Below are 14941 nucleotides of genomic sequence, written 5' to 3'. Positions count from 1 at the left end.
TCAATATTCAGGAAGGCGCTCAACCTAGATTTAGATGACAGTCAGTGGGACCAAGCAACACTACCAGTGAGATTTGGAGGGATAGGCATACGAAAGGCAACTGAGGTAGCACTTCCAGCATTCTTATCCTCATGTACAGCAGCCAACGAATTGGTAGGGCAGATCCTACCAGAGCGTATGAGAGAGACAGCGGGAACTCATGATCAAACGTTCATCGAAGCAGCCAGACAATGGGACACCATTGCACACCCTCAACCCCGACCACAAGTCCCAAAAGACCACAAGCAGGCCCACTGGGATAGCCCCATAATGGAAAAGACTGTCACAGCAATGATTGACAACGCTGATGCTGAAAACAAAGCCCGCCTCCTAGCGGTAACAGCACCCCACGCCGGGGATTTTTTATTTGCTGTGCCCAATGCAGCCCTGGGAACTCGCCTCAGTCATGACGCTCTCCGCATTGGAGTTGCCCTTTGCCTTGCCGCCCCGATCCTCACCGAACATAGGTGCATCTGCGGAACTGCGATGGCAGACCAATATGGTCGTCATGGTCTGGTATGTCGTAAATCACAGGGTAAAATCGCAAGACATGAAGAAGTCAACGACATCATCAAGAGGAGCCTCGCCACAGCCCGCTGCCCGGCACAAAGAGAACCACACTTATCCAGACCTAACGACCCTCAGAAGCGCCCTGATGGGGTCACCTTGCTACGTTGGAAGGATGGTAAGCAAGTGGTATGGGACTACACGTGCGCTGCCACACTGGCCAGTACCTACCTCCACTACAGCACACGTGAAAGCGGTGGTGCTGCTTCTTTCAGGGAATCGCAGAAAATTATTAAATACAGAGGTCTAGCACACTGCTACAGCTTTGTTCCGATCGGCTCGGAGACCCTCGGTTCGTGGGGAAAATGTGCATTGAAGTTCCTGAAGGAATTGGGGGACAAATTGATCAGCGCTACAAAAGACCAGAGAGCAAAAAGTTTCTTGTTCCAGCGCCTCAGTGTTGCGATTCAGAGGGGAAATGCCTGTTGCGTCTTGGGCACTAGTCCAACTTCAGAGGAATTCGAAGAAGTGTTTGACTTGCAACAATGATCGAACCCGTCTGTGACATTCATCAATGTTTCCCATTGTTGTGTTTTTCAAGAGATCCATAACCTTTAAGCACCTTTTTGCATTATTATTTTTGTATCAACCCATGTATATCTTGTAACCATCAAATGCATAATAAAGCACAAAAAATAAAAAAGGAAGGGGGTGGTAGGAGAAAAGCACACAGAAACTGTATTGGAGGGGATCTAAACATTCCCTCTAATGCGTTATGCGTGGTTTCCTCCGAGGCTATGGGTCCCCCTTCTTCCAGCTAGAGGTATATATATATATATATATATATATATATATATATATATATATATATATATATATATATATATATATATATATATATGTATATATATATATATATATATATATATATATATATATATATATATATATATATATATATATATATATATTTATTTATCGGGAAATGAGTGTTTATAAGAAAATGTTGAGCAGATGCAGTTCCAAGCACACCAAACTCCTGGCTCACGCCTAGCAAACACAAATAAAAATAGCCTCAAAGCAGTGTTGCCAAAAACCAAGAACTGTAGCCAAAAGTAGCTAATGTAAACAGCTAAATAACGTTATTGGGCTCTGTAAAGCTCAAGTAGGCTACAGATAACCCAACGAGGCAGCCCTGTCATAAAGGCAAAACACCGCTTAGCTGACGAAACAAGACTGGAGCCAGACCGACTAGGACAGCGACCGATTGATTGATTGATGAAGATTAAGCCACCCAAGAGGTGGCACGGGCATGAATAGCCCGTAAGTGGTGGCCCTTTCGAGCCATTACCAGTATCAAAAGATGATACTGGAGATCTGTGGAGGGGCAACTGCACCCTGCGTGACGGGAGATGTCTCCCGGACCAAGTGGTGACCAAATGGTGGCAGCGACCAAGCACCATCGGAATAAAACTGAGGGTGAGGCGGCCCGGCTGACCTGGTCCGTCTCTCTAACCACCCATCCCCAAACAACGAAGGGGTGGGGGGGGAGGTGGTGTAAACTAACTCACAATATTTTCACAAAACTTTAGTGGTTTATTTTTATTGTTGAGAGAGTTCTTTTGACAATTATTAGAGGCTACAGTATCGTGTTAACCATGCAGTAAGTCTGTTTTTTTGTCTACCTTTCTGAGTGCTTCCCTGGTGGTGGCAATTATGAATACCTTTAAGTGTAAAGTGTTAAATTAATAGGTCATTAATCCTTGCGCCTCTAAGGGGGCTAGGTTCTGGCTGGTGGTCCTTAGTAGGCCAATATAACTAAGCGACTGTTGAAACTTAGTAGTATGGCGCTGATCAGTGTATGATAGCCTCACGGAGCCTCAAGGAGTCAAAGGTACCTCCCATTTGGCCTGATGATTTTTCCAGTTGGACTTTAAAATTCAATAGAGTTTTGGCATTTAAAACTTTGGCAGGTAAGCAGTTCCATAACATTATAACCCTGTGAGTGAAAAAGCATCTCCTGTTTTCAGTTAAACATTGTGACTTGTTAAACTTGAAACTGTTGCATCTGACCTTTTGAAGTAATTGTCTGGATCAACATCCTCTAAATTGTTAAGTATTTTAAAAGTTTCAATGAGATCGAAAGACAGCAAGTTTTCATCCATCCATCCAGCCCAACCGCCTGCCTGCTCACCTGGTCCCCTACATCCATCCCACCTGTCTGTCCACCTGTTTACCCCACCCACCACTTGCCCCGCCCCACCTACAAGCCCGCCATCCTGCCCACCTACAAGCCCGCCATCCTGCCCACCCACCATCCTGCCCACCTACAAGCCCGCCATCCTGCCCACCCACCATCCTGCCCACCTACAAGCCCGCCATCCTGCCCACCCACCATCCATTCTATTGACCTCCCGCATATGAAAAGTTACCAACATTATTATACCCCTATATTTAACAACTTGGGTATAGCCCTGTATAGGTTATTAATCGAGTGGATACTGAATAAATTAATATTTTATTTTAAAGTTCCGTGTATCATTAGATGTAGTTTAGATTAGGTGTTTAGGTTCTGTTGGTGATTATTTGTACATGGGTGAAGGAGTTACAGAGCTGCAATTCGAACAGCGGTCATCAACAAAACAAGAAATGTTCAAACATCATCCATTGTGAGTTGTATGTAAACCACTTTTCTGTTATAAAAGTGGGGGTTTGGCCGTTGGATTAACGAACAATTGCCTTTTGTTGATGAGGATGGGCTGTTACAAACAACTAACAACTGAAGACATTCGAGCATTTCTCAAACAGTGCTTCGCTGACAACCAAGTTCGAGTCGCAACGCTGTAAATGCTTCACCCACGTACTTCAAATGCAAATAATCGTCAACAACACCTAACCTAACCTATGCCTAACTGTACATAGAACTTATTAATATTAATATATAAATTAAAACAAATCTAGTTTCAATTCACAATACGTTAAAATCGATGAATGCATCTTGGGGGACATCTACAACTTTAACGCGTCTAGCCTGATGACAAGTTTCAGCCAGATCAGCCCCATATGCTGTCGCTTGAGCGCTCACTCACCCCCTCTGGCCGTGTCAGAGCAATGTCTGCCATCGCTCTGACACGGCGAGTCGTTTGACTGGTGATTGTATGTTCATCTAAAAAATTTCTCTGCTACTCCATTAAAAATATTTTGAAAAATTACATACTCTAAATGATAAACATAAATATTACATAAACTCCAAATATGAAAACTAGATCTTTATAATTGACATGAAATGTAACCTTTAAAAACAACTCACCACATATCCTCTATTATATGCACATTGATCCTCTATTGCAAGTGCTTCAACTAACCTGTTCGGGCTCATCCGAAAGCTTCATAGATTGTTGAACAAGTCCAGAATTATCAACTTCAGTCCACTGAGCAATACGACTGCCTGAGGGTGTTTCTATCCATACTAGTGGATACTAGTTAAAAAAAATTTAATACATAATTAATCTTTAACCATGTGGTACGTTGCATAAATAAAATGGTGCCTCTTAATTTACATTATCTCAGTAGTTGATGTGTAGAAAACTAAAGATAAATGATCAAAGACAGACTGAATTAAATAAAATATTTAAAATGGTAAATTAATTTAATGTTGAAGATTTAACAAAGCCAATTATATAAAAACATTGTACATAAGAAGTTTATTATTTACATATTACCTTATCAGTGGAAATCTTAAGTAATGGTCCCACAACTGTCAAAATTCTAAAATTTACATCTTGACCAGGCTTGTACATAAATTTGTCAGTCTGGATAAATGTCTTCGTTACAGTCTTTACAAGGGATATAGTTTTCTTGTGGTGGATTTTCTTCCCTCCTAAAGATCCTGTCACTTCCAACTGACCTTCATTACTTGTCAGAGCAGGAACTAACACTTTATCGCACAGTTCGCTTTTACCTGCATATAATACAATGAAAATTAATTTCATGTTTTTTAATTAATATATATATATATATATATATATATATATATATATATATATATATATATATATATATATATATATATATATATATATATATATGACAGTGTCAGACCACGGAGGAAAATTGAAACAGGAATTTCCTTAAGTACTTTCGTATATTAATACATCTTCAGAAGGAGCCGACTCCTTCTGAAGATGTATTAATATACGAAAGTACTTAAGGAAATTCCTGTTTCAATTTTCCTCCGTGGTCTGACACTGTCACATTTTTAATCCCGCGTTTATTTTTCGTGATTTACACACACACACATATTATATATATATATATATATATATATATATATATATATATATATATATATATATATATATATATATATATATATATATATATGTCGTACCTAATAGCCAGAACGCACTTCTCAGCCTACTATTCAAGGCCCGATTTGCCTAATAAGCCAAGTTTTCATGAATTAATGTTTTTTCGTCTACCTAACCTACCTAACCTAACCTAACCTAGCTTTTTTTGGCTACCTAACCTAACCTTACCTATAAATATAGGTTAGGTTAGGTTAGGTAGGGTTGGTTAGGTTCGGTCATATATCTACGTTAATTTTAACTCCAATAAAAAAAATTGACCTCATACATAGAGAAAAGGATTGCTTTATCATTTCATAAGAAAAAAATTATAGTAAATATATTAATTCAGGAAAACTTGGCTTATTAGGCAAATCGGGCCTTGAATAGTAGGCTGAGAAGTGAGTTCTGGCTACTAGGTACGACATATATATATATATATATATATATATATATATATATGTCGTACCTAGTAGCCAGAACTCACTTCTCAGCCTACTATGCAAGGCCTGATTTGCCTAATAAGCCTAGTTTTCATGAATTAATGTTTTTTCGACAACCTAACCTACCTAACCTAACCTAACCTAACGTTTTCGGCTACCTAACCTAACCTAACCTATAGAGATAGGTTAGGTTAGGTTAGGTAGGGTTGGTTAGGTTCGGTCATATATCTACGTTAATTTTAACTCCAATAAAAAAAAATTGACCTCATACATAATGAAATGGGTAGCTTTATCATTTCATAAGAAAAAAATTAGAGAAAATATATTAATTCAGTAAAACTTGGCTTATTAGGCAAATCGGGCCTCGCATAGTAGGCTGAGAAGTGAGTTCTGGCTACTAGGTACGACATATATATATATATATATATATGTCGTACCTAGTAGCCAGAACTCACTTTTTGGCCTACTATGCAAGGCCCGATTTGCCTAATAAGCCAAGTTTTCATGAATTAATATATTTTCTCTAATTTTTTTCTTATGAAATTATAAAGCTACCCATTTCATTATGTACGAGGTCAATTTTTGTTTATTGGAGTTAAAATTAACGTAGATATATGACCGAACCTAACCAACCCTACCTAACCTAACCTAACCTATCTTTGTAGGTTAGGTTAGGTTAGGTAGCCGAAAAAGTTAGGTTAGATTAGGTTAGGTAGGTTAGGTAGTCGAAAAACAATTAATTCATGAAAACTTGGCTTATTAGGCAAATTGGGCCTTGCATAGTAGGCTGAGAAGTGAGTTCTGGCTACTAGGTACGACATATATATATATATATATATATATATATATATATATATATATATATATATATATATATATATATATATATATATATATATATATATATATGTCGTACCTAGTAGCCAGAACGCACTTTTTGGCCTACTATGCAAGGCCCGATTTGCCTAATAAGCCAAGTTTTCCTGAATTAATATATTTTCTCTATTTTTTTTCTTATGAAATGATAAATCTACCAATTTCATTATGTATGAGGTCAATTTTTTTTTATTGGAGTTAAAATTAACGTAGATATATGACCGAACCTAACCAACCCTACCTAACCTAACCTAACCTATCTTTATAGGTTAGGTTAGGTTAGTTAGCCGAAAAACTTAGGTTAGGTTAGGTTAGGTAGGTTAGGTAGTCGAAAAACAATTAATTCATGAAAACTTGGCTTATTAGGCAAATCGGGCCTTGCATAGTTGGCTGAGAAGTGCGTTCTGGCTACTAGGTACGACATATATATATATATATATATATATATATATATATATATATATATATATATATATATATATATATATATATATATATATATATATACTGCATTAGCTCGCTAGTTTGGACTATATGGGAGGGATCCCAGTCTGAATGGGATCTGTTATTTCAGTTAGAGTCATCTTAGATTACAACATTCTTACGATTTATCTTTTTACAATTTACAGTTGCCACATTTTTTATACAAGCTTATTAATTTATGCCATATATATATAATGCAATTTACCAACTGCCGAATCTTACGATTTGTTTCCCGGGCAATTGATATGATCATTTTGTATCCTCCTATCAGATGTTACAGTTCCTTTATTCACTATAATCAATTTGCCGTTATGATTCAACCAATGTATGTTAGCACATTTATTATCACAATTTAAACATTACCTCATTTTAAATAAATCTGTTTATATTAACTATTGTTACTACATTCCATTCTCTGAGTGTAGCAATTGGCACAAAAAATATATAGAAACGTTTTTTATATTTAAAATATATAAATTAAGCACTTTCTTATTTAATAATTCATCCGCCAGAAGGGTGGATTTACAGTTCAGTGGGTTGGAAATATAGACAGGAAGGAGGTGAGGTATATGTCTTTAATGAGATAAGGGGATATTAATGAGGTATTAGCGAGATAAATGTGTATCAATAATCCTACTAAAATTGCCCTTTAACTAATCAATCAAAAATGGATCTAAATTATACAAACCAACTGCTAATGTTCAAATTACATGATTTTTGTAATCTGTATTAAAGCAGATTCAATTATGTTCATACTGAAAATACTTTTACAATTTGTTTTTGAAGAAGCCCTCTACCAAGATATTTGGTGAGAACTTTATTATTATTTATATTATTATTATTAAATCTTTGTTATCTCATTTAATTTGCAACTCTAGTTGCTAAATTACAATGAAGTTATATGATTCCCATTATTCCCATTGAGGCCTTTCAGCTTACACCCGAACAAAATAAAAACATAAAAAGTTGATAAAAAATATTATTAATCTAAATTATAACTTTTAAATACAGTTTTAAACATATAGTAGCTAGCTTATGAGAGTGTACAATTGTTGGACAAAATTTAAGGAAGACTTAAGAAACTAATATTTACCTGGTGGAATTTGGATGACCCTGTTGGGCACCAGATATTCCTGATCATTATTACTGGACTTCACAGCAACTGTGATGGTATTTTCAGTAGCAGTGTTGTTCAGAGTAAAGACACACACTTGAGCAACCTCTCCAGATATCCACTTGCGAGGCGTCGTGATGACGTAATTTCTATGGCAGAAAATACATCAAAATTAGTTACCTTTTGATTTGCTTATATTACAAATTTTAAATTTACCCGAGGGCTACTAACTCTAGTAGCCTCGATGAGGACAGGAAGCCAACAGCTTGTCAAAGATTACCAAATCTTTTGAATATTAAACATCAACATGGTATTTAAAAATGTAATTTACTGATATAATGTATATTTGTTTATAAACATCTATATAAATGAATAATGAAACAAAAATGAATAAAGGCAAATGAAACAACCAGAAAACAGAATGTAGTAACTCTTTGACCAATGAAAATGTCTGAAACATTTACTATCATTCATAATTGACCTTATTTACTATTACAGTGATACCGCCGTTTTCGAATTTAATCCGTTCCTGAAGACGGATCGAAAACAGAAAATTCGAAAACCGTAACGAATTTTCCCATAGAAAATAATGTAAATTGAATTAATCCGTTCCACACCTCCAAAAATATTAACTTAAAAATACATTTTATACATACTACTACTTATATTTTGTACCACAGTATGTACAAGTATATCTTATCTTTATTGAGGACTCATGTTGGTGTATGGAAGACAGTGAGGAAAGGGGGGGGGGGGGGAAGGAGAGCTGTTATTGTTTGAAGGGGGGAGGAGAGTCCCCTTCCATTATAACAACAGTGATGACATTTATGGGGTACTCTCTCTCTTTCTTTACATTTTGTAGGCATACCACTAGGACCTGGTTGTGACCTACTGCTTGCTTGTCTTACTAAGAATATGTTTACAGACACTTGTTGTTCCCTACGCTTTAACACTTGTTTGTGGTGAGACATCACACTAACACTATCTCACTATGAATGATCTCTTGTTTATCATCTATCGTCACACGACTCACAACTGCTGACGTTCGAACATATCCGGAACAAGTGCTTCACTGACGAATTTTGTTCGAATCACAACGCTATAAATGCTTCACCCACGTACTACAAATACAAATAATCGCCAACAGAACCTAAACACCTGACCTAACCTAACCTATGCCTATATATACACAATATGCCAATATATTATAATATTAATTTATACTTGCGAAAATTCCCGTTTTGAATGAACAGCATGTTAAAATTTATGAATGCGTCTGTGGGGTTGACCGCTGAATGTAATGGACTTGAGTCGAGGACGGGTTGGTGTGTGTCAACAAACTCGAGCACCGAGGCAAACCTCGAGTTCCGAGTCAAATTTTTCTAAGAACTTGAACTAAAGAACCAAAAATATTTAAAACAGGGGCATTCGAAAACTGGGGTTCCATTGTAAACACAAAAAAATCAACTTCTTGCCATACGTCCCATGGTAAGGTAAATATATTTACCCGAGGGCCACTAACACTTTAGCAGCCTCGACAAGGACGAAGACAGAGGGAGGAGGGAGCTGCGCAGACAGCGGCGCAGCGGCGGTTGTCACATCATGCTTGTTTGCTTGTTTTTCAATTGAGGAGTTCTGCTTGATAGTTCGACTTTCGGTAGCAAATTTTGAACCATGTGCGGTTTGTTTTGAAACCCAGAGGTTAACAGCTAGACTGTATGTATTTATATATATACAAGAAAGTATGATGACAAAACCACACATCAGAAAGTGAAGAAACGACGACAGTTCTGCCCGTTTTGGACCATTTTTAAAGCCTGGACCGACATTTTGGTCCAGGACGGACTGAAATGTCATTTCTTAACTTTCTGATGTGGTTTGGTCATCACGTCTTCATCCACGTTATTGTAACTCATCGTCTGCATACAAGCAAGTAGACTGAGTTGTAAAAGCACATACATTGTTGGTCGAGTGTTACATTCTTACAACACCCACCAACATGCATAGCATTTAAGGCATGTCCTTAAGCTAACAATAAATGTAATAAGAGGTACTGTACATTTAATAAATTGGATTCAACATAATAACTACATTATAAACTGATAGAATAGAGTATACTGAAGTTGTATGTCTTAAGTACTAAATTGAGTGTGTAACACAAAATATATTGTATGAGTTAATAACACAAGGCGGGAAACTATCAGGACGAAATTAGGTACTTTTTGGTTCTACTTTTGAATAAAGTATAGGTTGGTAATTTTTTTAATTCATTAGGGAATGTTTGTTGTTGGTTAAGGGGCGACGACAATCGAGGGATCGAATGCGCCCCGACTGCTCGATACAGAGAAATAGCAAAGAGCGATGGGATCCCTACAGTCTCTTCAGGGCCACAGACATGATGAATGAAGCGGAAAGTATGGTGAAGCATGTAATAACGGGCATCTTCGTCTCTAACACCAGCCCCCTCAAGTAAAACGGGAACCGTGAGGTGGGAAATATTCAACCTACGAACGGCACTCTGTAGTCTGAGTATGAAATCGTGGGGCAGTGAAGGTGTTGTACTGTATCCTCCTGGGTCGGTCACCACTGGCAGTATGGGGAATCTACCATCCATAGACGATGGAGATGTGCAGCCAGGCAGGTATGGCCAATCTGGAGACAAGTGATGGCCGTGTTGAGGAGTCGAGAATGGTGACAAATCCATGGATGCCAAAAGCCCTCCTCCCAGAGGCCCACTAGAGAAGAGGACCTAAGTGCTGGTGCCATTACTGCCTCCCAACTCAAGAGGCAAATCGTCTGGAGTTGCGGGAGAGTTTCGGCAAGGTCCAGAGGCACATGTGTAAAGTCCTGGAGACCATGCACAATTCCTTCTGCTATGTCAGCCACTTCATTGCCATTAATACCGACATGTGATGGAACCCATTAGAGAAAGATCGACCAACCCGAGTACCAGAGTACGACAGCAGTTCTCCATGGATCTGCGACACAGTATGAGAATGGACTAGTGGACGTCGAGATGATATCAGATGCAGGGCTGTAAGAGTCCACATAGAAAACCACCATCGAGTGCCCTGAAACTTGTAGAAGGCGTCGTAAGGCCAGTAAGATTGCAAACAGTTCCCCCAACTAGGCACGAATGAGGAAGGGAGAGCTTCCACATCTGACAGAAGGAGAAGGGAGCAGAGTATGCAGCCGCATACTTTGAATGGCGGCTGATCAATGCAGGACTCATCCGTGTAAACCTCCAAGTATCCAGGGTATAAGAAGCCTCGCAGGTCTGCAAAAATTGAAGGAACCGAACCCTCTAAATCCCTCTTCTGATGAGGAGGCTTGGAAAAGTTCATAGACACCTGGATATGTTCCTCTGCCCACGACATACCGGAGAGATGATCAAGCCAGGGGTGTATGCAGGAACGGGATCCAAGGCCCGGATGACGAAAAATTAGGTTAAGTTGTAATCAGCGCCCGGAGTGTCCAGCAGGCATATTCCACCAGTTAGCCTCGAGTTGCAGTCGAGTAAGTGGATGGGTAGCAGGGAGACGCACTATCTGTTAAAGCCGATGACAGATGGCGAGAAGACTTTCAAAGCGCAGGGACTATAACCCCGACTCGGCATGGAGAGAGTGAGGGCATTGCCTCACTCATTGCCACATTGCCTCATTGAGTGAGGGCCTCTTGGAGAGGAGGGCATTGTCCCTAGTGCTGACCAAAGGGCACCAATTTGGATGGGATCCAGCCTTGCCAAGACCGATGCTGCTGCTGAGCCATAGACTTCACTCGCATACATGATCTTGCCATGAATGAAGGCCTTAGAGAGAGAGCTAGGAACAACTCCTGCAAAGTTCCCCATGCCGCCCCAGAGAGCCGTTTCATGATGTTCACACAACATAGGCATGAGGCCCGAAGGTAATCCACACGATGCCTCCTCGTCAGCCGAGGGCCATCAAAAACCACCCCCAGCCACCTGTGTCCCGTGGCAACTGGGAGACGACAGCCCCCGATGGTTACCACTGACAGGTCTGGCAAATGGGCCCAGGAGCTCATGATGCAACTTTTCACCAGGATAATGGGGATCCCCCTTTTCCAGCACAATTGCAGAGAATACAGTCACAGCATCTGGCAGGGAGCCTTGTGCCTCCAGGAGAGTGGCACCATATGGCGTGAGGGTTACGTCATTGCCATAGGCTAAAACCTGGACACCCCGAAATATCGGGAGATCAAACAGAAGAATAGAGAATAGGAGCTGGCTGAGAATCGCTCACTGGGGGACACCATACGAGACAAGGTGAGACGTGGAGATGACACCAACTACCACTTTAAATGAGCAGCCCTGAAGATAGCTTTGAACTCAACGCCGAACTCAAGAGATTTAGTCGTGCCAGGCCCTGAAGGACAGAATGAGCCGCAGAGTCAAATGCACTCATGATGTCGAAAAATGCTGCTCTTCTCCGGCGATAAGTGTTCATTATTCGATGTGTCAAGAAAAAAAGGCAATCTGCCAAACTTCTTACCGGCTGAAATCCACTGATACCCCCAGGTAGGAGACCTAAGGTTTCCACTACCCACTGTAGCCAGAGATAAACAAGGGGCTCCATCAATTTCCCAAATCATGGAAGCAGACTTACGGGCCGATATGAACTCGTGGATAGTCCTACCTCCCAAACTTGGGAAATGGTAAAAGAATGGCATGTTTCCACGGGTCAGGGAAGACACCAGAGGGCCAGCAAGCATTGTAGAAATGAAGGAGGTGGGACTCCTGGGCCTATACGTAGACAAGAGACTCAACTTCAGCACCCATATACAACACATAACTAAGACAGTCTCTAAACGGTTGGTATACTCTAAAGTCAGATAATATGTTCCAAACTCTGCTCTCCTCTCATTATACTATGCACTAATCTATCCCAATCTTACATATGGTATCTGCGCATGGGGCTCAACCTCTCCAAACTACCTCAAGCCCATCATCACCCAGCAAAAATCTGCTATCAGAACAATACAAACTTTGCTTTCAGACAACACTCAGCCCCCCCCCCCCTGTTTAAATCCCTAAACATGCTAAACATAAACTCACTCCACACATTCTCTCCTGCCAAATACATTTACAAAACCCTGTTCTTAAGTGTAAACCCTGTTCTGAAACTCTTCCTAGACAGATGTAATAGAACACATAATCACCACACCAGAAATAAATATCTCTTTGATATCTCCAGAGTCAAACATAATCTGTGTAAACACTCTATGCAAATAAAGGGACCTAGTCTATGGAACTCACTCCCTAACGAATTGAAAAGCTGTCAAACTTTTGCCTTATTCAAAAATAAAACCAAAAGTACCTAATTTCATCTTCATAGTTTCCTACCTAGTGCTTGAAACTCGCACTGTTTCTAGTGCTACCCAATCCCCCAATAAATGTCCCTATGCCATACAGCTTCACCATTGTAATCATTGCTGTTATCTTATATCATGTTATACACATAGTTTGCTGCATTATACCTTGCAATAATCCTCAAATTATGCTACAATGTACCTGTGGATAACCCTTAAATTTACTTTAATGTACCTACTAATCCTGTTAAATTTCTTACACAATGTATTTTTATACTTTCTTACAATGTACCTGTAAACATTTTTTTAATTTTGCTAGAAATTACCTTCTTAGAATTATATGTTAGATTAAGGATTTGCCCGAAATGCTGTGCATGCTAGTGGCTTTACAAGAATGTAAAACTTCAATGCTCTGTACTCTTATAAACCCCATGTGCCTTTTTGTATATAAATCAATAAATTAATAAGTAAATAGACTGTAAGATCCTGGGCGCCCTCTGAATAAATTCATATGGGACACATATGAATTTCATATGTCTATCCCTGGCATAGTGCACATCCTAGAGTGACAGGGCCTTCTCGAGGTTAACAAATGTAAATGGACGGTCCAGGTCCCGAGCTAGTCCTATATACTCTGTCGGGAGCCCCCATCCTATGGAACCCGTGAGCTTCAGAGTGGTCAGCCAAAAGCTCGGCTATTTGTACTTTCCCCAGGATCCCATTACCACTGGGGTCTCTAAGTGGGATGGAAGGCCGGAAGGACTTCCACGTCATCTTGCGAACAAAGGCCCAGGCTCCTTCAGAGGAGGAGTCAAATCAGAGGGAGGCACAATAATCAGCCCAGGCCTTTTATTTGGCAAGGAGAACTACCCGCCTACACTTGGTGTCCACCACGTGGAAAGTCTGCCGCTGCAATGGGGTAGGGTGGCCCCGCCACAAATTCCCCGCACGGCGCATGTCCAGCACTGCCTGCCGACATTACAGAGTCCACCACAGTGCTCCACGATGGGAAAGGGTTGAAGGTCTGGCCACTAGTCCTCTTGAAGTGCCGAAAAGCTATATTAAAGAGGGACTCGGAGAGAGCATCTGCTGACCCATGAAGATCCACCGTAACTGGGGGAAGGGTCGACCAGTCATCCACCTCATAGACAAGCCGCCCCTCCTCTGAGAAGGTCCACTTGGATCTCTGTGTGGTCAGAGCAGGATGAACAGTGCCCCCGAAGGAAATGACAATGGGCAGGTGATCAGTAGATACAGCCCGGTCCATATCTGAGCCAAAGTAAAAGGGCCTCTTCTAATGCAGGGATCAAGTGTGGAAGTATGCCCATTCAGCGGGTCTGTACGGGTTCCCAAACCTGGCAGCGTCAGTAAAGAGGTCTAGGGAATCAAGGAGAAACTGAAACAGAGCTCAGCTGGCCGTGTTATGGAGGTGACTCGGTAGCATAGGTTGCCCCTGATGAGTGTCATGCATTGAAGTCACCCATGACGAAGCAGGTTTCCGTGATCTGGCCAAAATAGTGTTCTAGCTCCCTCGCCATTACAGGTAGACAACAATTATACAGAACTCCAAAGGTGCCCCACCCATGGGAGGGGGCCACCCTCACTACCATGAACTTAAGATGCCTGCCTGGAAAGGAGTGAATCCGAAACAAGGAGCTCGGGACTGAGTCCTTGACCAAGAGAGCAAGCCCTCCCTCCACCCCGCACTGGCCGATCACTTTCTGTAGACCTGCACCATGAAGGATTAATTGTCAGTAAGCCAAGTCTCAGAGTCCCACGATCAGACGGGTGTGTCAATGACGTCA

The 14941-nt window shown here is 40.5% G+C and overlaps 1 protein-coding gene across 2 annotated transcripts in view; it reads right to left on the bottom strand.

The window, feature by feature from the left end:
- The window catches only part of LOC123765536 (alpha-1-macroglobulin), a 251748-nt gene that overhangs the window by 220040 nt on the left and 16767 nt on the right, over nucleotides 1-14941 (bottom strand). For both annotated transcript variants that reach the window (XM_069334071.1, XM_069334070.1), the window contains exons 2-4: nucleotides 7788-7957; nucleotides 4269-4507; nucleotides 3912-4025 (exon numbers count right to left, since the gene is read on the bottom strand). In XM_069334071.1, coding sequence (XP_069190172.1) covers nucleotides 3912-4025; nucleotides 4269-4507; nucleotides 7788-7957 — 523 coding nt within the window. The remainder of the gene's footprint in view (nucleotides 1-3911; nucleotides 4026-4268; nucleotides 4508-7787; nucleotides 7958-14941) is intronic.

Source organism: Procambarus clarkii, chromosome 30, assembly GCF_040958095.1.
Source record: "Procambarus clarkii isolate CNS0578487 chromosome 30, FALCON_Pclarkii_2.0, whole genome shotgun sequence".
In the NCBI taxonomy this organism is placed as follows: Eukaryota; Metazoa; Arthropoda; class Malacostraca; order Decapoda; family Cambaridae; genus Procambarus; species Procambarus clarkii.
The sequence above is the reverse complement of the archived record's forward strand: the minus strand, read 5'-3'. Positions and strand labels throughout refer to the sequence as shown.